Genomic DNA, 22,553 nt, shown 5'->3' with positions numbered 1-22,553 from the left:
ATATTGACGCGTTTCATTATCCCATTTGTTACATCTGCACTGATCTTTGTAGAAAAGCCTTACATGTAGGAAGCTGTCAGACTCACGGTGACAGATACAGATTTTCCAAAGCTCTGATTTTCACTTGAAAGCTCCAGTCTTATCACCGTCAGCAAAAACTCTTAAGTGGTTTTCCTTGAAGTGATAGCCTCACTTCATTAATTTTTGAAAAGGTCTAGGAAATACCCAGGTCTGAATCACCATAGTTTTTGTCACTCAGCTGTTCTCTCAAGTGAAAATGATGTTCCATGAAAAAAAGTAACTAGTCCAGCTTGCAACTCAAACAGTAACCCATTATTTCTTTCCTACAACCATTGTACTTCGGTATAAAGAGATGCTTTGATGTGTGCATCCCATTTGTCACACAGAATATTAACAAGGTGTGCACTGTCTTGATCTGTGCTAAGAGCCACTGTAGCTTTTGCACCCTCAGTGCAAATGTCAACACAGTGGAAAAAGTCCAATAAATGTTTCGGTATTATTATGAAAGTAGTTTTGACTTTGCAGACCTCCTGAAAGGGTCTTAGGGACCCTCAGGGGTCTGAACTGCTGCTCTGAATTTTTTCTGAGTATCCTAATACGTATTTACAGTGTTTATATTTATAAAAAATTTTAAAACAGAAATGAGAACATAGCATCTCATAACTGCTGGGATGAACAGAATGTTGTTTTAGATATACTATCCTGATGAGCAGTATATATTTCCATGTCAGTGTAGGAAGATCTGACTCTAGGCATGAAATCTGACAGCCCCCTGTGTCAGTGACTCTCCCCTCGAGTGGGACCGTGTCCTAGAATTTCTCTAGGGACTTTATCAAGTCACCCACAGCTCTTGGATCCCCCCATGCATTGCACATGTGAATGCAGTAAAGGCAGAACGCCTGGCTGAGGACCACTGTCCCCAGGTGCGTTTTCCACTAGCACCGACTTGCTAAGGGAAAGAGTGGCTTAGAAGAAAGCCTTCATTTTTGACTAGAGGGGCTCTCTGGGAAAAGGAGAAAGCATTAAAAGTATCAGTAGCACACAGAGCGTGGCATCTCCTCAGAAGCTGGAGTTGGCGGTGGGCTTTGATGCCGTGATGTTAGCTGTGTGAAGGCAGCCCTCCCTCTGCGCCTTCCGCTGTGTGTGCTGGTGGCGCCAACTGTGTGTTTTCCGCCTTAGGGCCCACGGTGACACTCAGCACTGCAGGAAGGCTCTGCACCGGGCTGTCCAGTGCACCAGCGACTACCCGGAACACGTCTGTGAGGTGTTGCTCACCATGGAGAGGACAGAAGGTGGGGACCTCGGCGCGCTGCCTCTGGCTTGGGGTCTGTCCCTTTTGCCATTTGGTCTCAGGTCTGTAGGCTTAAGGACAGACTGTGTTTACGGCTTCAGCCCCTCGAGGGGCCTCTCTGATGCGACCGTCACGCGGTGCTCGCCAGTGAGGGGGGGAGTCCTGCAGCCCTCCTCAGACTCCAGGTGCGAGGGGGCCCGTGACGATGCTCTAGCGCAGGCCTCTCAAGACTTTTTGGTGGGGGTTGTTGTGTGCGGCATCCCTGGCTTCCCTCTCCCCGCTGGGTACCAGTGGCGCTTTTCCTGCCCCCAGTGCTGACCACCAGAACCGTCTGCAGGCGTTGCCAAGGGTTCTCTGGGACTCAGGAGAGACTGTGCTCCAGCACAGCGCCGAGAGGCACACGGCAAAACGCGCTCTCTGGTCACGTGTGCCTCCCTTGTGAATTTCAGAGCCTCAGTGTTCAGTTTCCATGGGCGTTAGTCTGGATTTGGGGTATGAACCCCTCAGAACTGGAGATAGACACCCAAACAGCAACAACAGTAAGAAAAACACCCCAGCATTTATCATTTGAGGAGCTCTTAAAATCTTTCGGTCTTAGTACAGATGTCTTGTACCTTTTGCATTAGAATGTTTTCATAATCTTTGCCACAGAGAGCCCATAATAGAACCTATTCTGGTTTTCAAGTGTCCTTTCTAAAAGAGAACGGATGTTCTAAACACACCTGGAAGGACTGTTTGAATTCTGAAACTTGAAACCTATACAAATGAAATCTTCTTAAAATGGGGAGCCAATTCTCCAGTTGTTACTGTTTGATGGAAGAGCTTTCTTCTGGAGGTGCGGGACAGTAAGAAAATTTTATATTATTATATCCTTCAAAATCCGAAGAAGTGAAAGTTTGCTTCTCTTCCTCTCAAGGTACTTTAGAAGATTGGGATATAGCCGTTCAGAAAACCGAAACTCGACTGGCTCGCGTTAATGAGCAGAGAATTAAGGTAACGATGCTCTTTATTTCAAGTCTTTGAACCTCTGAAAACTATTTTGACTGTGTTTGGTATGAATGTTCCTTGTCAGAACCTTTGGGGTCGTCCTGAGAAATGTCTTTTACTCAAAGTATTAACTATGAAATGTTTGAATCAACATTTAAGCCTGTCATCTTTTTAGATCGGCTTAAAACTTTAGCCCCAACGATAGATACAAATCCAAAACAGGACTTTTGGCCCTAAAGGTTATTGGAATAGACGAAGAAACTAAAAGAGGAGCCTGACATACTTAGCCTAGCGATTGGAGTATGAACACCCCCAAATGAATCAGGGCCTCAGTTTTATAGATTTTTTTTTTTCTTTCTTTTGGCGAGTCATTCATGGGGATCTTGTGAGACATACCGTAGACTTGAGATGCGGCTCCCAAGAAGCCTGAAGAGGCTGGGGCTCAGCCGGGGAGACTGGGAGCAGCCCTCCTCCTCGTCCTCTTCCTGGTCTCCTCCCTTCTCCCGGGTGGTGGCCATCCTCCCTGTGCTCCCACCTCTTCCATCACGAGTCAGTAGACTTCATGTAATCGCCGCATCCAGTGATGTGTCATATCCCGATTTTCCAGGCTGCGGAGAAGGAAGCAGCCCTCGCCCAGCAAGAGGAAGAAAAGGTTGAACAACGGAAGAGGGCCCGGGCAGAGAAGAAAGCGTTGAAAAAGAAGAAGAAGACCAGAGGCTCGGACAAGAGCAAAGCTGATGAGGATGATGAGAAAGAGTGGGGCGACGATGAGGAAGGTAAGGCCTGGTAGGACTTCACCTGGGACGTCCCGGAGCCCCAGACAGGGCGCAAAGCAGCACGGAGAACTTTCTTGCATTTGAGAATAAGTTGCTTGCGAGGTGCCCACCACCCTCCCTGTCCCTGCCTGCCCTCTACGCGGGTGCCCTCTTCCCCGGCTTGACTCCAAGGCCCTGTGCCAGGCGCCACCCCGTGTAGACACACCCCTGCCCATACCCCCTGGGCTTCACTCCCTACCCTGTTGCTGACACCACCGCCCCCTTCCTGAGTGGTGCCTCCTCTCCATCCGTGGGTTCCCACACCCCACCCTGTACCGTCACTCCCTGAGCATGGACACTGCCTTATCCTCAGGCCCCGGCGCCCCTCACCGCCGCCGCAGCCGGGCCCTGCAGTGACACCAGCCTTACTTGTCCCCACCTGATGGTTTTGACAGGTAGAATTTTCCAGCCACTGTTTCTGTCACCCCTGCTATTTCAGGCGTGGGCAGGTGTGGGTCAGATTTGTTTCAACAAAATCAGTCAAGGTAAAGAACTGTCTCTAGACACTAAAGGACGCTAAACATTTTTCTAGTTCAGAGTTGTCAACCAGAGGGAAATAGTAATGGAGTCATTGTTCAGTTGACCAAGAATTTCTCCCCGAGTCTTTCTGGAGCCTTCAGAAATGACCGTGGGTAGCTCACTGCGCTTTAGGGCTTCTGGTTTAGCAGGGGAAGGCAAACGGGACCTGTGACCGCAGTGACGTGTAATAGGGACTCGGGGAGATGTAGGTGTGAATCATGGTGGAGGCCAGAGAAAGCACTAGGGGGTCAGCGGCCTGCAGGAAAGACTTCGTGGGGAAGTGACGCTGCACCTTGGCATCTGGGGGAGGAGTGAGTGTCAAGTGAGAAAGAAGGGAAGGGGCCAGCCAGCCAGGGTCAGCAAAGCACAGGGCACAAAACAGCCTGGCGTTTTCTCTGAGCAGCAAGTGTCTGGCTTTGGGCCCTGATGCATGGCAGAGGGCCGGGTGCTGGGGTGGGTGAGGCTGGGGCAGCAGGCAGGCCAGCAGGCCCAGTCAGGGCACCCTGGAATGCAGCGTGCCACGGTCAGGCTCCATTGGGAAGGCAGTGGGAAACTGATGGGAAGGTCTGGAAGCAGGGGGCCCTCACCAGTTGGGTTTCAGTTTCGTCCCCCTGGAGGCAGTGGGAAGAGCGGGTTGGAGTAGAATGTTGTTAAGTTCTGTTGAAGGACACGAGACAATCGTGAACGTGGGTAGGAACTGTAGCACTTTGTACTGCTTCCAGGGGTGGCCTGGGGAGCACATACTTCAGTGTCACCGGAGGTGCTTGTTCACACGCAGTCCCCAGACTCTATCCTCCCCTTGCTGCCCTGGGCTGTCTAGGATGGGGTCATTGGGATTTGCCGGCCCAACTTGGAGACCCACTGGCCTCTCATATGATTAAGCGTGGCCGATGAGGACTTAGGTTATCACTTGCACCTGAGTTCGTCCCCTCACACGAATGTAACGGGCCCGGAAGGGAGTGGGATGAGTCGGGCGGGTCAAGAGAGACCTGGCAGAGGGCGGGGGGGCGCGTATAGGGGGAAGAGCCCTTTCCCTGCCAGCCGCTCCCCTTGCACAGCTCACCGGCAGGAAGGGGCAGTTAACTAATCGTCACTGCTTTTCTCCTGACCTACTGTAGAGCAGCCTTCCAAGCGCAGGAGGGTGGAGAACAGCGTTCCTCCCGCTGGGGAGGCTGAGCCGGGCCCAGAAGCCCGCCCGGGCCTCTGTGGGGGCAGCGCCCCTGCGGCCGCGGAGCCCCACTCCGAGCAGCAGGAGCAGCGGGCGGCCGCCCGAAGGAGGGATGTGCCCAGGGTGCCGCACGACAGCAGCAAGGACGGCGTCACCGTCTTCGTCAGCAACCTGCCCTACGGCCTGCGGGAGCCTGCCGCCACGCTCCGGCCGCTCTTCGAGGCCTGCGGGGACGTGGTCGAGGTCCGCCCCATCTTCAGCAACCGCGGCGACTTCCGGGGCTACTGCTACGTGGAGTTTAAAGAGGAGGCGGTGGCCCTGCGGGCCCTGGAGCTGGATCGGCAGACCGTTGAGGGGCGGCCAATGTTTGTCTCCCCCTGTGTGGACAAGAGCAAAAACCCAGACTTCAAGGTTGGTTTGTGTAAGAAAGCACGCCTTTATGTAGGGTTGCGGTAGGACAGGGTAAGCGCTCTTTTCCTGCAGCAGCTCATATTTAGAATACATGTGGAACATTTGCTAAGAACGAAACTTGCGCGTTAACCGGGTCAGTTCTGTTCTGAGCTGGTTCGCTGAGGTCTCAACTCGGGGCTGGGTCACTTCGAGCTGGCATTACTTGACAGATGCCGATACAGTTAGGAACTGTGTGATGGCTGCTTGCCGTTGGATGGTTAGGAGTGACAAGGGACGTGCCAGGTGCTTTGTATGTTACCTCATTGGGTCGTCACCCAGGCTCTGAGAAAAGTGGCTTCACTTGCCATTTTACAGAGGAGGAAGTGGAAGCTTCGAGAAGTTGAGTGACTTGCCCAGGGCGAGTTAACAGTTCCCGGCACCTGGAGCGGGCTCTGGGCTCTGGCTGGGCCAGGCCTGTGGACGAGGCCTGACCCTGCGTCGTGGGGAGCTGGGCTGGGCCTCGGGTCATGATTTCCTCTCCCCCCTCCTCCCTGTAGGTGTTCAGGTACAGCACTGCCCTGGAGAAACACAAGCTGTTCGTCTCGGGCCTGCCATTCTCTTGCACGAAAGAGGAACTAGAAGAGATCTGCAAGGCCCATGGCACTGTGAAGGACATCCGGCTGGTCACCAACCGGGCCGGCAAACCCAAGGTCAGCGTCTGAGCAGACGGCAGTCGCTTCCCGGAGTCTGGGCGAGCCTCTGTTCAGAGATTACTTGGTTCTGGAGTGGGTTCTGATTTGTCTACTAGGAGGCAGACGAGAAGTTAACAGAAGGATAGATGCGCGAGGCTCTTTTTCCATTTGGAGTCAGATGAACCCGTATGTGGCTCATTGTACTAAAAAGAATAGGGTGTTTGAAGAAAAACTACCACGAATTAGCAGGGGCTCCAGTGCAGCTCCCAGGCTGTGGAGCCTTGGGGTGAGGTGCCCCCCTTTGCAGTCTCCTCCCTCCTGCCCGGACCCCTCTTTTCACTAGGCCTCTGGCCATCTCCCCAGGTCCCTGCACTGGCTTTCCCCTTACCACGTCCTCCCCTTCTCCGGTCCCCTCAATCTCTTGTGAAATCCTTGACCACGTTTTGAGTAGTTGTCTAAGAAGAGTTTGGTTGACCTCTCAACCCCCGTCCCATTTATCCAGGTTAATCGAGAGTTGAAGAGTATGAATAAGGGTGGCCCGAAGGCACAGGGACATCGGGGCTCACCTGTGTCCAGGACACCTCATCCATTTGCTAGATTTATGCTGGTCCATCTCTCTCCTTCCTTTCTTTTTTTGGCTGGAGCAAGCACAAGATGCACTGAACTTGTTATTTGAAGTTAGTCAGTTGCAGAAATAGGGAGGGAGACTAGGGCTGTGAGACCTATAGACAAAGGATGGTGGTGGTGGGGAGGGAACCCAAGGGTCGGGGGCCTGCCCTGAACCGGCCGGGGAACCTCAGGGAGGAGGTTGTGCCCTGCAGCACTCACCTGGCCGGGCTTTTGCAAACTTTCAGGGCCTGGCCTACGTGGAGTACGAAAACGAATCCCAGGCATCTCAGGCCGTCCTGAAGATGGACGGCATGACTATCAAAGAGAACGTCATCAAAGTGGCCATCAGCAACCCGCCTCAGAGGAAGGCTCCAGAAAAGCCAGAGGCAAGGAAAGCCCCGGGGGGCGCCATGGTGCCGCGGCAGATCTACGGAGCGTAAGTGTTGTGTGCTCGTTGGTGCAGACTTCGTCCTGGCCTGCACCACGGTGACCGAGTTTCCTGTCAGCGCGGTGAGTGCGCGGTGAGTTCAGACGGAAGGTCAGGGCCTGGCGTCCCTGGGGCGCTCACGCTCGTTCCCAGGGCAGGGTGTCTGCAGCAAGTCCACGCTGAGGGCCAGTCTGGAAGTGGGACCCTCTCTCGTGTTCGCCGGTTTACACGGGTGATTATTTTTTTTTTTTTAACACAGTGATTACGTTAAAGTCCCCTTTGGCAGGTGAATCCATATGTGTAGGTTCCAAACCTGACAGCCATGTGTTTGCCGTGCTAATCTGTATCTCCACCTGTAATCCAGATAGAAGCTGTGTTCTCACCCGATAGGGATGAGGCAGCAGGGTGCGAGGTTATTTGGTGAAGTCTGCAAGGTTACAGCCCTTTTTATCCACCCTAGGTGTGATGGTATTACACAGGCGTGGCCCTGGCCAAAATTGTGGAAAAGGCAAAGTTGGTTAAAGTGATTTTTACCTAATAGCCGAAGTCAGGGAGAACAGGGTTCGTCTTATTACCCTTCTTGTTTTTTGTTTTTCACCTTTTACCTTGGGGTGATCTAAGACCGTCCTGGCTTATTTCATCAATTGTCACCTCAGAAGGTCCGTGCGTTGTTTGCTCTTCCAGGCGGGGGAAGGGGAGGACCCAGCTCTCTCTGCTGCCCCGCGCCCTGCAACGCCCAAGCGCCACCGCGGCCCAGGCTGAGAACGGCCCTGCCCCGCCGCCGGCGGCCACCGAGGTACCCAAGATGTCCAATGCCGACTTTGCCAAGTTGCTTCTGAGAAAGTGAGTGGGACTGTGCGAGAAGGGAAATGCCTTACTTGATGCTGGCCGGGAAGACGCCCGGTGGCCCAGCTGCGCCCTGGCTGTGCAGGACCCGGTGCAGCGCCCGTGGCCACACGCTTGCTCTGGTTTAGGTAGGACGGGAAAAGGGTGTCCAAGGAAAGAGGCTTTAAGTGCTCCCTCATATTGAGGGCGAGAGGACGAAAACGGTCACTCCACAGGCTGGGCGCAGGGTGCGGTTTCCTAAGATGTGTCTTAAAGAGTGAGAAACAGAAGTGAAACGTGAACACACCGTTTTGAGACCCCCTTGTCCAAATATTTTTGGCCACCTCTGGTCCCCTTTTTATAAGACACTTCTCTTACACCCGGCACAGCACATGTGCCCGTCACTCTTTTTAAAAGACAAAATGGCAGATGTTAGTAATTCACCAGAATGGCCTATTTTAGTAAAGGGGTGGGGGCAAGGGGCACATAAAAAACATCTGATGGGCTTTTGTTCACGGGGGGCTGTGCGTTTTTATATTACGTATTTGTAAATGACACGTCAACCCACTGTTTTGTTTCCTAAAAGCAAAATACTTGTGACATTTGTTTTGTATAGGAATTCTGTGCGCCATCTGCTATGGACGTTTTTCTTTGCCTAGTGACTAGTGAACTGTGTTCTTTGTCTAAATGTTGAGTTTCAGCCCTTTGGTTTTGTTTAAATAGCATTGTCAAGTGCAAACTTAAATTCTCCCCATTTAGCTTTGTTTATTAAACTGAAGTTCTCTTAAAAACTTCTTGTCGAAAGGTACCCAGATGTGCATTCAAATATGTATTTTGAAATGGGTGTACCTTGGTTTACCTAATGGGTGTGTAAATAGAACTTTTGTAAGTCAAATCCGCTTGGCACTTTGATTTAAACCATTTCTGCTGTGATATCTTTGGTTTTAAACTTCAGTTTAGAGCAGTTTGGCGCTTACAGCTTTCAAGCTTTTTTACCCACATCTTTTATCCAGTATTTATTGCTTTGAAAGTGACATTGGCAGTTCAGTAGGGAAACTGACTGACTTTATAGCAGTTCAGTGGGGAAACTGACTTTATAAAGGCACTCTGGGGAAAAAAATCGGAATTCTTTCCTATGTCATGAAAATCAGCTCATTTATCTATTTCTAAAGGTTTTATGCATCATTCAGGCTTTCCTATATTTTTTAACTTAACATTTTTAATGGACAATTTGAAACAGATAAGTAGAATAGTAAACTAAGCCCCGTGTGTTGTCATCGAGCTTCAGTATTGCTCAGCTCGTAGCCCGTCTTCATCTCCACCTCCTGCCCCTCTTGTATCCCCTGTGTTCTGGAGGGATATCCCAGACATCATTAGTGCTAACCCAATAACACTGTAGCATGTATTTCTAAGGACTTAAAGGCCATGGTTTTATCATTTCTAGAAACATTAGCAGTAATACCTTAATGTTATCAACCATCCAGGCAAATCTCCAATTCCCTGTTTGTTGGTTTGTAAATAAGTTTTTTAGTTGATAGGTTCTCTGTACCTCATCTTTATCTTCTGCACAGAACGTTTGTTGTTAGGTGTTTTTGAATTCAAGCAGCGGCTGTGAAGCAGTCAGAAGAAACTGTGTTCTCTGGGATGGCCGGCCATCCACTTCCCTGCAGAGAGGCCCATTCCGTGGGTGAGAGGATGTGGGTCAGTCGGGGGACCAAGGGGCCATGGACCTTTCCTTAGCAATCCAGGTCATGTGGTGCTAAACGGTTTTGTTCTCCTGCTGTTGCCAGTCCTCTGACCTTACTTCACCCTCTCAAATGTCCACAGGGGCTTGTTACAGAGGTGGACCTTTCAGACTCGAGCAGGACCCGATTTAGGTGCAGGGTGTTGACTGTTGTAGAAATAGATTTTCAGGAACCTAGGAGTGGGTTTATGTAGTCCTGGGGGGAAAAAAACTGATTGTAAATAGATACATGAAAAACCATTTCGGCTACTCGTGTCTTAGTGCAAGATCAGCGATACATCCCTGTCAGCATAACCAACCAGTTCTGTCTCGTTGTCTTGTTGAAATAATTACCATCTTGGATCTGTTTTTCTCCCAGAACAATATAAAGAATAGGGCTAAAGTTCTGAAAAGAATCCCTCCCTCACGCTTAGGATAGATGGGAACATCTCTCTCTTGAATAAGGTAGCAAAGTCTCAGGCATTTATGTAACAAAATACTTTACTTTATTAGTAATTTGTTAAAATAATACTCTTCACATAGCTAAAGTGCAAATTTCTCCCTCTAGTACAAAGCAAGCACTTCTGTCAGGCTTCCTTGGTGTGCTTATAAAGAGCAAGACGATAGAAGAGTTAAGGTTTAAGAAATACCTTATGGCAGCATACAAATACAAAAATATTTTTTATCAAGGTTTGAATAACTATCACTTGGGGCCATTTCATACATCTTTTCACTTATTAATCTTTCAGAAAATTACTCCATGCTTATTATACAATTAAATAACTGTATAAACACTGCATCAGAATAGTGTCCTCATTACTATAAGGATCTGAATTTTCCAATCAGACAACACTCGGTGGATACTCACCAGCATTCAGACACTGACAAAGTGCGTACAGTGTTTGTTAGACATCGCCAGCTCGGTCACTGGAAAAGGGACCCAACGGCTTCCAGCCATTCAGACTAAACAGCAGCAGCCAACTTGGAAACTTGGCTTGGTTACATGTAACATTTTATCCTTTAACAAGTTGCTAGGAACATAAGGCCACTCCAAAGCAATCTGCTCCGCTTCCCCGAGGGGACAGTGGCTGTGGGGGCAGGTGAGTGGATTAAAGGGACGCATCCTGGCTGCGATCAAAGGTGTTTCTCGGCTCCTGTGAACTGGCGCTCCGACTCCTCACAAATGCTTGTTGGGTACTGACTAGGCGTCTGTCTTCAGATGTGTCCTAATGCCTGATTTGCAGCAGGATTTAATTGTTAAGTGACAAACCCAGAAGAACCTTTAGACTAGACTGAAACATCTGGTCTGAATTGCTGCAAATGTGAGAAACATCAATACAAAGAACCCAGGACAGCCATGCCCCTGTTCTTAATTAGAGAAACGGTCGATGTGGCAAAATAACAGCCTCTGGTACCGGAGTTTGCAAACTATGGCTCAAAGAATCCTCCTTGAAATAAGCGAGGTATCTAACTAGATACATTGTAAACGTTCATTTCATCTCTCAGAAACTTGCTCTGCCGGTAAGGATTAGTCACAACACTAACCTCTTGGTAGGGGAGCCAACACCTGTACGCAAGGAAGCTTTCAGTCACTTCTCAGAGCTGCGACCGGGTTCTCCTCAGCCGTGCTGACTTCTCTCAGGTAGTCACGGACCCTCGCGGCCGGTTCCAGAAAGGGCTGCAAGGAGTTACTCCTCCAGACCTCATCCCACAGCTCCCCCACTGCAGTGCAGATTCTGCTCCAGAACCTGTGTTCTGGTCACATAAGGAGCACTGATGCCCCCAAAGCCTGCTGGGGCCACCCCAAGGATCGGGGCCACCAGCACAGACAGCTGACACCACACATTACCAGCTCAGAGGGAAATAAATAACGGCTCAATTATAAGTTATCTTAGGGACAAGGCTTAATAATTTAGTTTTCTTCTTTAAAGAAGCATTTGGAAAGAATGCTTTTGGAAAGAATGTTTAAGTTCCTTACCCATCTTCCTCTTGCTCTGGGAGATGACTAGGTTTCTAGAAATGCTGAGTTTCTTGGATTTATTCCCCCCTGGGACATCCTTTGCCACCAAGGGAGGATTTGGAGCGTTAGGGCTTCACAGGCAGCGTCTCCTTGAACCTAGAGTGGTTGGGTCTGGCCTCTGGCAGTGCCACAGGGTACTCCGTGGTGGCAAAGAGCAGGGTGTCCAGGGTGGTCTCCGTGCACTTGGCAATGAAGCGGATGAACGGCCTCACGTCGCCTTCGTTGGCCACCTCCAGCACGTGGTAGTACTCGGACCTCTGCTCCTTGCGGACGGTGATGGGCGGGTAGCCCGCCTGCATGAGGATGAGGTTCATGAGCAGGCGCGAGGTCCTTCCGTTGCCGTCGATGAAGGGGTGGATGTAGACGAGTTTATAGTGCGCCAGGGCCGCAAACTCCACCGGGTGCAGGTTCATGGCGTCCTCCGAGTTGAGCCACTGGGTGAACTCCTGCATCTGCTTCTCCACCTCCTGAGGGTGGGGCGGGACATGGTGGCCCACCAGGACCTGTGTCGTGCGGAAGCGGCCGGCTTCCACGGGATCCACGTACCCCAGCACCCGCCGGTGGATCTCCAGCACGTCGCCGATGCTGACAGAGCCGATGCGGGAGAGCAGCGTCGTGTTGACGTACTTCATGGCCGCGTGCATGCCGATGACCTCATTCTGCTCCTCCAGGCTCTTCCCTGGCACGGCGTAGCGGGTCTCCAGGATGTGCCTGATCTCTGAGAGGGTGAGAGTGTTGCCCTCGATGGCCACTGTATGGTAGATGTGGTGGTAGTACGTCTCCTCCATGACCCGGCGCAGTGCCGAGTTGCCCTTGGGGATGGACATGACCTTCTTCACTTTGCTGTCGATGATGCTGAAGTACCGCTGGTCGATCTCCTCCACCAGCGGCAGCGTGCGGTCGCGGTTGACCAGCGCCTTCTTGTGGTGGGGCGCGATGCTCAGCGCTCTGGTGTACAGGTAGTCAGCCTGGATGATGTCCCTGTCCTCTTCTGAGAAGATGCCAAACTCATTGAGCGCGTCCACGAAGCCCGGGTCCATGCTGAGGGCGTGCAGGAAGAGCTTGTGGGCTTTCTCCCGCTTGCCCTGGCGTTTCATTTCCAGGGCTTGGTTCAAAGCTGCTTTGGCTTCTAACTTGCTGGCTAGAGAAGAGCCAAAGAGGCGTGGGTCAGAGAGGGCAGAGGACGTTCAGGGGAGGTGCCGCCCGACAGCTGGTCTCCTCCAGGGCCTCGGGGGCTCGACCCAGCCATGTTGTACACGCCCTTCCGCATACCTGTCTGTGCAGACATGTTTGTTCCCTGCAGCCCAGTGGGGCCCCGTGCTGGTCGCTGTCCACTCAGCCCCAGAGCCGTTCTCTACCGTGGGGGCAGCAGCCGGGGGCTCCCCGGCCCCCTCCTCGGACCTGCCGTCGTTGAGCGGCTGTGTTCTCCTGCGGCCGCAGCTCCTGTCAGGTGGCCCTCCCCTACGTCTGCTCCCGCTCGCAGCCGTTCTGGTGATTTCTTCTGGAGGTGCGGGTCCCTTCCCCCTGCCTCCGCCCCTGCCCCTTTAGGCCCTGGCTGTGAAAGGCTCCTCACTGCTGCTAGAACCTGGGGGCCTCCTCATCCCTGGGCCTTTTAAAAATTCTTTTAATCTAATGGTTTTCAACTGGACCCTGCTGTACATCTGGCCCTTTTCTGCTGGCCCTCCCACCCCCAGGGCCAGCCACACCTCCTAGACTTCTTTTAGTTCCTGAAGTGCCCAGGGCTCTCCTACCCTGTGGTCTCTGCCTGGAACACTCTCCCCTCAAACCTTTTCCCTTGGGTCTCTCCTCAGGCATCCCCTCCTCCAGGGAGCCTTCCTGGTGTGCTCCTACGGCTCCCTCTGCTTCCATATCACCACATGTATCTCAGCCACCTATCACCTTGTCTAGCTAGGAGCTCAGGGCTGACCCTGTGCCCCGCACACACGACATAGCTGGCCCTATAAATACCTATGGGATTAACGAGCGTCGAGGCGAGATGGCCAGTCTTACCTGGAGAGGCCTTGGTCTTGACCACCAGCGGTGCTGCGTCCCTGGAGGTGACACTGAGCTCCGTGGACGGGCTGGTGCACTTGGTGATGGCAGGCTGGGCCCTGTCCAACTTGCTCCTGAGCAGGTAGAAGCCTTTGAACACAGCCAGACACTGCTCCTCCATGGCCCCCAGCGGCAGCAGCAGGGCCAGCAGGGAGCCCAGCACCATGCTCAGCAGTATCACCCACAGGAAGCGGCCCCAGACTGAGACCCATTTTGGTTCAGTCACTGCCATCACTGAAGCCATCGACATGAGTGTCATCTGGACCAAGGGGTGGGCCCCTTGCACATGTCCACAGTGGCCTGGGAGAGAGCAGGATCTGCAAGGAACCAGGAGTTGCAGGAGTTGAAGCAGGGGAACCGATACCCTGATGACACATTTCTGGCTTCAGGGGAGGTGTGGAGATGCCAGGGTTCTTAATTCACTGTGACCAGGGGTGGGGGCGAGGCAAGGATTAGGTGCCGCCCCCAGGGCAGTGTGACGCTGCGAAAAGCAGTGCTGCCGCCACCCAACTGCTATTAAACACCTACTGCGTGCCAGACCCTGTGCTAAACCCTAAGGACCTCACACGTACCCTCCTGCAATCTTCAACAGGAGCTGAGGCTGCCCCATTCTCGAGCTGAGACCGGCTCAGAGAGGTGAAGGCCCTTGCCCAGAGTCACCCAGTGAGCAAGTGACGGTCTTGCATTCAGGAACCCATGGCTCAAAAGCCTCCCCACTTAAGAATAAATCTCTGTGGCCTCTGACCCCAAACACTGGGTGCCCTAGACACATAACACACATGTCCAGAACAGCTAAGGTAGTTCTGAGGCTCATTCTTTGCTAAGTACAACTGTTCGGAGGCCTGATTTATTGCCACCTGGGCAGTCAGCTCTTCCTGCCCTCACCCTGGTATTAGCCACAATGCTGTTCCCCGCTCTGGCCGCCTTTTCCTGGCCTGTCCAGGAAGCATCCCGCCTAGAGTTTGGGCAGTCTGAGCATCTCAAGAGGAACTCAAGTTGTGGGCCAGAGGGATGACCACTTGCCTTCTGTGACAATGAGCAGGTGCTTGGGGCTGGCAGTGGGAGTGGAGGGATCGGGTCTGCAAGCACCATCATACTAACAAGCATTTATTAAGCAACTATGGTGTGCTGGGCATTGAGCTGAGTGCTAGCAATGCCTTATCTCACTTACCCCTCACCACCTCACGGAGGAAAGCTACCCCTAGGCTCCACTTCACAGACGAGAGAAACTGATACACAGAGAGCAAGTCAATTCCCAGACAACCTACAGGGAATAAACAGAGGCATTCGGGAACGAATTCCCAGTGCATCTGGGTCCAGAGTACCCAGGTCTTCACCTCTATTCATAACCAGGGCCCAAGCACCCGATCCCGTCTGTTCCTGGTACTGGACCAAGACCCACAACTGACTGATAAGGTTTCTGGGGGAGCCTGGCTGGTTGATACAGAACATCTGAAAAGGCTTGGGACGAGCTCTAATGGGGAGGTACGAAAGAGGGTGTGGGTCACTGCTTCGTCCAGATGGTCGGCGCGGGCTCCTCGGCGGGGCTGGACTTCTCCGAGGAGGACGTGCGTTCTGGGAGCACGAATCTCTCAGCCCTCACTAGCTACTAAGGGGGAAACAGGGGCTCCAAGAGGCGAGGACACTGGACTAAGGTCATTCTGAGGAGCCGCCCCTTTCCAAACCCCACCCAGGGCTCACTGCCCCGCTGCACCCTTCCCGGTTCACCCCCTCCTCACCTCGCGCCACTACCCGGCCCTGCTCTGCTGTCGCCTTCTCAGCACTCTGCAGTCGCCTTCTCAGCACTTGCAGTCTCGGCTGGCCGCCGGCTCCGGGGACCTTTGCCGTCAGCCCGTGGCCCCTCCCTCGGCGACTCTGCATTGGTCGGCCCGCCATCCTCTTCGCAGCGTATTGGCTTCCTCAATATGTCTGCGCCTCGCATTTCCGGGTTCCCGGTCCGCCTCCGCTTTCCCGGGAAAGACGCGCCGTGGGCCACTCCCATTGGCTGATTCCTGTATTGGTCTCGTGCCCGAAAGGACCAATAAGCAATAGGAGGGGCGGGGCCTGAGCGACAAGCGGGAGCCCCAGGTGCGGAAAACCCCTGCCTTTGCGGTTTTGGGTCACTCTGGGTACGGCCTGGAAACTCGAAGTTCCGATTGCCTTTCCCTTAAGTTTCTTCCTTCCGCGGGCCCCTCTCACCGTCCCCTGGGCCTCAGTTTCCTTAGGTGTAAAGTGAGAATGCTGATGGTTTACACCTGTCCACCCTGTTAGCCTGACTTCACACCCCGCGTTCTCAGCCTCCTCTCTGTGCTACCAGGGTTGCCCTCTTCCCCCGTCTCTCACCTTCTTTTCCTCCTGACTTTTAAATTTACATCCTCTTGAGAAGAGCCTGGCTGGTTCTCTTGCTTCCCGGTGTGGGCAAAGAATGTTGCCTGTCATTTCAGCAAACAAAGAACTTTGCCTGCCATTCTGGTATACGATGGATTATGGCCATCCCTCAAGCCATCCTACGTTGCAGCTGCCCAGAGGGTTTGTGTGCCCTAGGTGGAACTCAAGATGGAAAAAAACAGGATACTGGTCCTAGATAGTTCAGATGCATATCAAAGGAATAATTTCAGTGAGCCTAGATTCTTCCATCTTCTTATAGAAAGGCACTAAACTCATTCACTTGAGATGCTTTTTGTGATTAGCAGTAATCTTCTGAGTGTTCAACTGCACCCCCAAACCCCGCCCCCAACCCCCGCAAAAACTCATATCCTGGCTCCTCCCTTACCTCTTTGGAACAGTTCTTCAGAGTTGAGAGGGCTCTGCAGTCCTCAGTAATGTCCCTGAACAAGAACAATTCAACTTTCAGGTTGTATGTTTTGTTTTGTTTTTCAGTCGACAGTGAGAACTGAAAGCTCCATTTTAATTCACAAATATTGACATTAAACATCCAGGACATGCCCAGAAATGCTAAAGTACATGAGTTTTAAAAAAAATATTAGCAGTACAGATTCTGTAGTCAGGGAAACCTGGGCTTAAATTCAGACTTTGTCACCTTGGCTGTGTGTTCCCTTGAGCGAGTCGCAGTTTCCCCATCTGTAAAATGGGGGCAAACAGCCTACCTCACTTTTGCCCTCAAGTTTGGGATTTGCAGAAGGCCTGACACCAAAGCAAGCTCCTCTTGTCCGAAGCACAGCAAGCCAAAATGCGGAGAAACTGAGGTTCGCAACAAAGAGGATTGATTCGCAAGGCAGCCAAGCAAGGAGACAGGAGAACAAATCTCAGATCTGCCTCTCCTTGAAGGCAAGGGGCTCAGGGTATTTATGAGGTGAAGAATAAAGCTGCAGGGCAGAGGTGTGGGGAGCAGGGGGCAGGTGACTGGAAAAAGGGGTGATAATTATCATTCTGCACAGGCGTAACTAAGCTACAGGCCTCTGCACGTTCAAAAGGTCACCGATGGACCCCCGCCCAGGGGGGGGGGTCACCATGCCCAGGTGAATGGTGGGTGGTCCTATCCAGTCTCAACCAGCTCAGCTGAACCAGACACAGCTGACTCCAAGTTCCTAGAAAACAACTTGGGCAAATACCTTATTGTTTAGCTATGGGCTGCTTGGAGGACAGGCAAGTCTTAAACAACCTTAGTGGAAGCAGGTGAAATGGATTTAACTCACGGTTGCAGTTCCCCCTATTTTTGATCATTCCTTAATCTTGAGGAATAAAGGCAAAAACCGTTCTGGCTACTTTCTGCTGATAAGGGGTGCAGCTTGTGGAATCAAACTGCTTAGTACTCACTTGAAAATATTCTCTTATTCCTGGATTCAAGTTAACATTTTGATTTTAATAAACAATTACTACCTACACACCAGCTGTCAAGGCACTTATAGGCCCAAGATTGGTAACTGAAACCACAAAGATGTACCCTGAGGGGGGCATGCAGAATGTCAGACATCTGACATTCTTAGATATTATATATGGAAGGGACATAGCCTGGGAAAACTAAGTACAGTTTCTACAATATCCTGACAAAGTAGAACCTCGCCAGGGGTAGACACCAGGTCTTTAAAAATCCAAGGACATGAGGAGAGGACCAAATTTCAGCTTAGTCAAGAAAAAACAGGGGACAGGAAATTCTATTAGCCTAATCTGATATGTTACATCTGAAGACACTGAAAATAGGGAGAGTCAAAAAATTAATGACAGGCACAGTCAAGGGATCAGCATGATCCAATACAGAAAAAAGGTTTTGGATGACAAGTCCAATAGCTAGAGGAATTAGCGCTTCTCAAATTTTGGCAAAAGTAGGTAATCACTGAATTGTCCTTCCAAGCCTGGGAGGTTAGAAGCCAAGAGAAGGCATAACAAAGGAGAACAGTCATTCTGGTAATCTAACAAGTTATTTAAATTGCCTTCTGAGAATTACCAAAGCCACCACTGCAGCAATCCCGCTCACCTTGATTTCTTTCTTGCAGCTTCTTTCTGAAAAGAAACTTAAGATCCATGAAGAGGTTCACTTGCCCCCTTGGAGAAGTCAGTGTTGGGGGTCTGGAACCAGCCAAGGTTTGGATGATCTTGGTCCCAGTTTTTCTTCGGCAGCAAGCATGGTTTCTGTTCCCCCATCATGTTCCTCCATAAGGTCTGGTCCAGTGAGGATGGATATGGTTTTCTGGATGTTTATTCTTCCAAGATTCCAGTCTAGAGGTTCATCGTCTCCCCTAAGAGCTTCCTAAAAGGGGTTTTGCTATGAGTCCAAAGTTGGGGATCCAAATGGGGCAGAACCCGGCCACCCCCAGGAATCCCCGGGGGTCTAGAGTTTCCATTCTGTCGGGCAGCAAGTCTCTCTATCCTTGTGAGAGTTCAGAACCCAAGTATTTAACAGAGGGCTGAGAACTCTGCCTTTTTCTTGGACCCATTAGAGCCTCTTTCAATCAAGAAGTTCAAAGTCAACACTGTATTCTGGTCCTAGGTGTTTGTCTTACTGGTAATCAGAAGATCATCCACAATACTGGAGCAGAGATCCCTTCTTTAGTGGAAGGTCCCTCAAATCTTTTGCCAGGATTTCTCCAAACATTGTGGGGGAATTTTTAAACCATCCCCCCGCCCCCCAGGAAGTAGTGTCCAGGAGTACTGTTTTTTAACTCTTGTATCTAGACCTTCCCATTTGCAAGCAAACAACTCTTGGGAGTCAGAACTCAAGGGTATGCAAAAAGAAAAAAAAAAGCCATCCTTCGACTCCAATATGGGAAACCAACAAAAATCTCCGGACAAAGTAGTGAGCAGGGTGTATGGGTTAGGGATCACTGGGTGAATATCTTAGGTGTAGCAGTCTTTGCTCTCTTCCCAGACCCCCCATCCTCTCTCACCTCCTGGCTCACCTTCTGCAGTATCTCTTCCGGAATGGTCACAGGCTGTCTTTTGGGGTTGGAACACTAGAGTCTGCAGTGGGCGAGCCTGCTCAGGGGGTACGTTAATGTCTATTTGCCCAGATGCAAAGGTAACCCTGGTATTTAGTAAGTCTTGTCCCAGAAGGGGAATGGGGCATTCAGGCATGCGTAGAAAGCCATGCTTCAGATGGTTTTTCCCCATCTGACAGTCTAGTGACTGGAGAAAGGGCTTTTTCAAGGTTTCTCCCAACACCCCAGTCACTAACAGTCTCAGAAGAAAGTTTGGAAGGCCAGGTGTTTAAGACAAAGTAAGTGGTCCCCGTATCAATCAGGAAATCCAAAAGCTGATTCCCCACATAGTCTTAGTCATCCGGGGCTCCATATGGGAGATATTGATATACTCGATGGGATTTAAAAGAACCTCTGTCATTCTTTTTTTTTTTTTATAGAGCAGGTTCTTATTAGTTATCCATTTTATACATATTAGTATATATATGTCAATCAACCTCTGTCATTCTTGATCACCTGGCATGCCAACTGTTTACCTTTAAGCCTTACTGAGGATGGGACGCTTTTCCAGGGTCCCTCCTGTTTACAATATGCACGCTGGTGGGGTCCCACTATAGGATGCGCCATTCAAGTGGGAGCTTGAGGCCTCTTACCTTTTGCTGAGTCCCTCGTGGGGGGTCATCCATTTGGTCCGGCTCTTCCCTGTGTCAAGGCAGTCACCAGTGGAGTGGCCAGTTTTATTCTCCGTCGTGCCCTTTTCTCCTGAACCTGGTCCCTGCCATGAAAAATTCTGAAGGCAATTTAAACAAGATGAGACATAGGCATCCCTAAAGCCCCTTCCACCTTTTGTCATTTCCTCTGTATATCAGGGGTTCTCTGACCAATAAGAGTCATATTACCCATCTTTAAATTCTGTGGGGCCTCAGGGTCTATACCTGTATATTGCCTGTAGGCTTTAAAGATCCAGTCTAGAAATTCTGGAAGATCCTCATTCGGTTTCGTTTTTACCTCCTGTATTTCACTGAGGCTTCTTTGGCTTGGCACCCCTCTTGGCAACCCTCCAAGAATGCAGTCTCCATGACGTTCAAGTTCTAGCCCATCCCCAGCATTCACCTCCCAACTGGGGTCTGCTGTTGGTACAGCTACGCTTGCCGTGGCTCATATTGGGTTACCAGGGATTTCTGTGTGCAGCTGATCTGCCTCTCCCGTGGCTTTATCCAGCACCATTCTATGTCCTTCTGAAGTGAGGAGGGTATTTCATAAACTTTGCCTGAACCTTTTTTCTGGGGTGGGGGGTGGGGGCATGCTGCATGGCATGTGGGATCCTAGTTCCCCGACCAAGAATCGAACCTGTGCCCTCTGCAGTGGGAGCACGGAGCCCTAACCACTGGACCACCAGGGAATTTTGAACATCTGCCCAGGTTGGGTTGGAGGTTGCAAAGATCGGTGAAAGAAGATCTTCCATTCTCTTTGGGTCGTCTCTGTAAGCTGGCATATGGTTCTTCCGATTAAATAAATCTGAAGTCGAAAAAGGATAGTGGACCCATATCCATCTCATAGGCTACCCAGTCTCAGCATTCACACCCCCAATGGGGACTTAGCTTAAGGGATATTGCCCCACCCGAGTTGGGGTAGCTCCCTGGCAGGTATGGGAGGGGGAGACCATTCCTATTTGTTGACTCTTGGAGACCAGGGGGCGGGACTCGAGCCTGAGGCTGTGGCTCAGGCTCTGGCAATGGAAGAGCCGGAACACCATCGCCTGGGGATAGAGAAGGAGCAGTCGCAGTGTCTGACTGGCTTCACAGCAAGTGGTCCTCCTCTGCATCTGAATCAAGCAAAAGAAGTTTCTCTGTCTCCCCTTCCCGTTGGACCATAACCCTATATCTCCTCTGCACAGGTTTATTCTGACAAAACAACATCAGACTGTATATAGTGCATTTCATCCCGTTCTTCTTCCCATTTACAAACTAAATCTAGTTGTAGAATTGTAATTTAAGGATTCTTTTTCAGGCCATTTTGCTCCAGAGTCTAAAGGATATTGTGGCCATGCAGTGTTACTAAACAAACAAAACAAACCATTTTTTTCTTTTCCATGGATTCATTACTCAAAGTCTCCCAATTTGGGAGAATGCAGCTAGAGGGCTGCACAGGGGAATTGAGTTAACATTTCTCATTTTGGAGGGGCTTTGCTTTCAGGTGGTTACAGTAACAAAATCTTTCTAAGGGTCCTTGCTACAGGCACCAAGAAGCTCAGTCCCCAATAGCCCACCTTTAGCAGGACAATCAGACATAGACGGACATAGATAAGACCAGACCAGAACAAACAAGACCAAATACCAGAGCCCCAGGCCTTTTACCCAGGTATGGAGTACCTTGTAGCTGTGAATCTTTTATGTTGGCTCCAAAATCCTACCAGGTGGGCCTCCAACCCATGACTGGGTGATCACTGCAAAGACAATCCAGGCACAGGTGTGTTTCTTTAACGAGATTACTCACCCCAAAGATGTCTTCCAAGCCCCCAAACCGTCTCTTTGTTGCAAAACAAAACGAAGCACCAAAGGTCAGTGGCACCTTGCTGGGGAGATCCGGGGGAGGGTCCCTGACACGAACAGACTAGGAGCTGCTGGGACTCGCCCACAGGCTCCCAGTACCAGTGAGGGACTGATGAGTCACAGGTAATAGGTGTGTTTGGACTTACCTCCTGGATGGTTCCCCAAATTTGCTTCCAAACCAGGTTCTTGCCTGACACACAAGAGCCAAAATGCTGAGATGCCGAGATGTGTAGCAAAGAGAGAGCCCTCCTGGGTACAGAAGCCTTTCCGTGTCCCCCATTTCTTATGTGTAGGAAAAAGGTTTCAGCCTCCTAGACCTTCCCTAATTAGAGGAGGGAGGGAATGCAGAAACAAGGGAGGCTCAGTCAAGAAACAGTGCAATAAACAGAGTCCTAGTTCCTCCTCAAGGGATACACGTAACAACCTGATACATACCTCTGAGTTCTTCTGCAGGAACTAAGGCCCCCCACCACAGCGGAGGATGGGGGCTTCACACTAAGCACAGGATCCCTGGACCACCTCGCTGTCCACCCATCAGAAGAAAGTCGTGCACCCTGCAGGCCTCACCCCAAAGGTTTCCTTTAAAAACTCTTCCCTGAAAACCATCAGGAGTTGGGATTTTTTGAGCACAAGCCGCCCATTCGCCTTGCTCGGCTCTGCAGTAAACCTTCCTCTGCTCCAACCTCCGACGTTCTGGCTTGGTTGGCCTCACTGTGCATTGGGCACACGAACTTGGGTTCGACAATTTCTTGCGAGGCAGTCAAACAAGGAGGTGAGAGAACAAATCTCAAATCTGCCTCCTCCGAGGCAAGGGGCTCAGGGTGTTTATGGGATGAATAACAAAGCAGCAGGGTGGCTCCAGGTGTGGGGAGCATGGGGAAAGGTGATTGGAAATAGCTGTGATAATTCTATGCAGTTGTAACTAAGCTACAGGCCTCGGCATAGTTCAAAGGGGCCCTCACCCATCCCAGTTGAAGGGTGGGTGGTCCCATCCAGTCTTAACCGGCTCAGCTCGAACTAGACACAGCTGACTCCAAGTTCCTAGAAAACAACTCGGGCAAACATATTATTTAGGCTCCGTGCTGCT

At 51.0% G+C, this 22,553-nt stretch overlaps 2 protein-coding genes across 12 annotated transcripts in view; one reads left to right on the top strand and one right to left on the bottom strand.

Moving 5' to 3' along the window:
• SART3 (spliceosome associated factor 3, U4/U6 recycling protein) overlaps positions 1-22,553 on the top strand; it is a 90,660-nt gene that overhangs the window by 24,985 nt on the left and 43,122 nt on the right. For 4 of the 8 annotated variants that reach the window (XR_014234126.1, XM_082353808.1, XM_082353807.1 and 1 more), the window contains exons 13-19: positions 1,201-1,313; positions 2,229-2,305; positions 2,907-3,075; positions 4,752-5,212; positions 5,749-5,901; positions 6,738-6,928; positions 7,604-7,762. Coding sequence is in view for 7 of the 8 variants with exons in the window: in XM_082353808.1 (XP_082209934.1) it covers positions 1,201-1,313; positions 2,229-2,305; positions 2,907-3,075; positions 4,752-5,212; positions 5,749-5,901; positions 6,738-6,928; positions 7,604-7,762 (1,323 nt within the window). In the remaining variant the exon portion in view is untranslated. Of the gene's footprint in view, positions 1-1,200; positions 1,314-2,228; positions 2,306-2,906; positions 3,076-4,751; positions 5,213-5,748; positions 5,902-6,737; positions 6,929-7,603; positions 8,640-17,993; positions 18,172-20,279; positions 20,442-22,553 lie in introns of those variants that run through there. The other 4 variants (XM_082353810.1, XM_082353811.1, XM_082353805.1 and 1 more) reach the window with 3 other exon arrangements.
• On the bottom strand, positions 9,320-17,986 carry FICD (FIC domain protein adenylyltransferase). 4 transcript variants are annotated; one of them, XR_014234131.1, is made up of 4 exons: positions 15,279-17,986; positions 13,498-13,856; positions 11,013-12,628; positions 9,320-9,684 (listed from the first exon to the last, which is right to left on the bottom strand). XR_014234131.1 is itself a non-coding variant. In XM_082353825.1 (4 exons), exons 3-4 carry the CDS (start codon positions 13,796-13,798, stop codon positions 11,553-11,555), a joined length of 1,377 nt encoding a protein of 458 aa, XP_082209951.1. In that variant the 5' UTR covers positions 13,799-13,856; positions 14,711-14,803; positions 15,279-17,986; the 3' UTR covers positions 9,320-11,552. The 4 variants fall into 4 exon arrangements, 2 of the variants coding, with proteins under 2 accessions (XP_082209951.1, XP_082209950.1); XR_014234132.1 differs by having other exon boundaries at positions 11,446-12,628; XM_082353825.1 differs by adding an exon at positions 14,711-14,803 and having other exon boundaries at positions 9,320-12,628.

This window comes from Balaenoptera borealis, assembly GCF_965194805.1.
Source record: "Balaenoptera borealis genome assembly, chromosome: 14".
Classification (NCBI taxonomy): Eukaryota; Metazoa; Chordata; class Mammalia; order Artiodactyla; family Balaenopteridae; genus Balaenoptera; species Balaenoptera borealis.
The sequence above is the reverse complement of the archived record's forward strand: the minus strand, read 5'-3'. Positions and strand labels throughout refer to the sequence as shown.

Bases quoted from the DNA above. Each gene is read 5' to 3' on its own strand.
- FICD (XM_082353825.1), bottom strand. From the start codon at position 13,798: ATGACACTCATGTCGATGGCTTCAGTGATGGCAGTGACTGAACCAAAA. The intron at 12,629-13,497 runs GTAAGACTGGCC...GCTCTTCTCTAG, and splicing joins CAAGACCAAGGCCTCTCCAG to CCAGCAAGTTAGAAGCCAAA.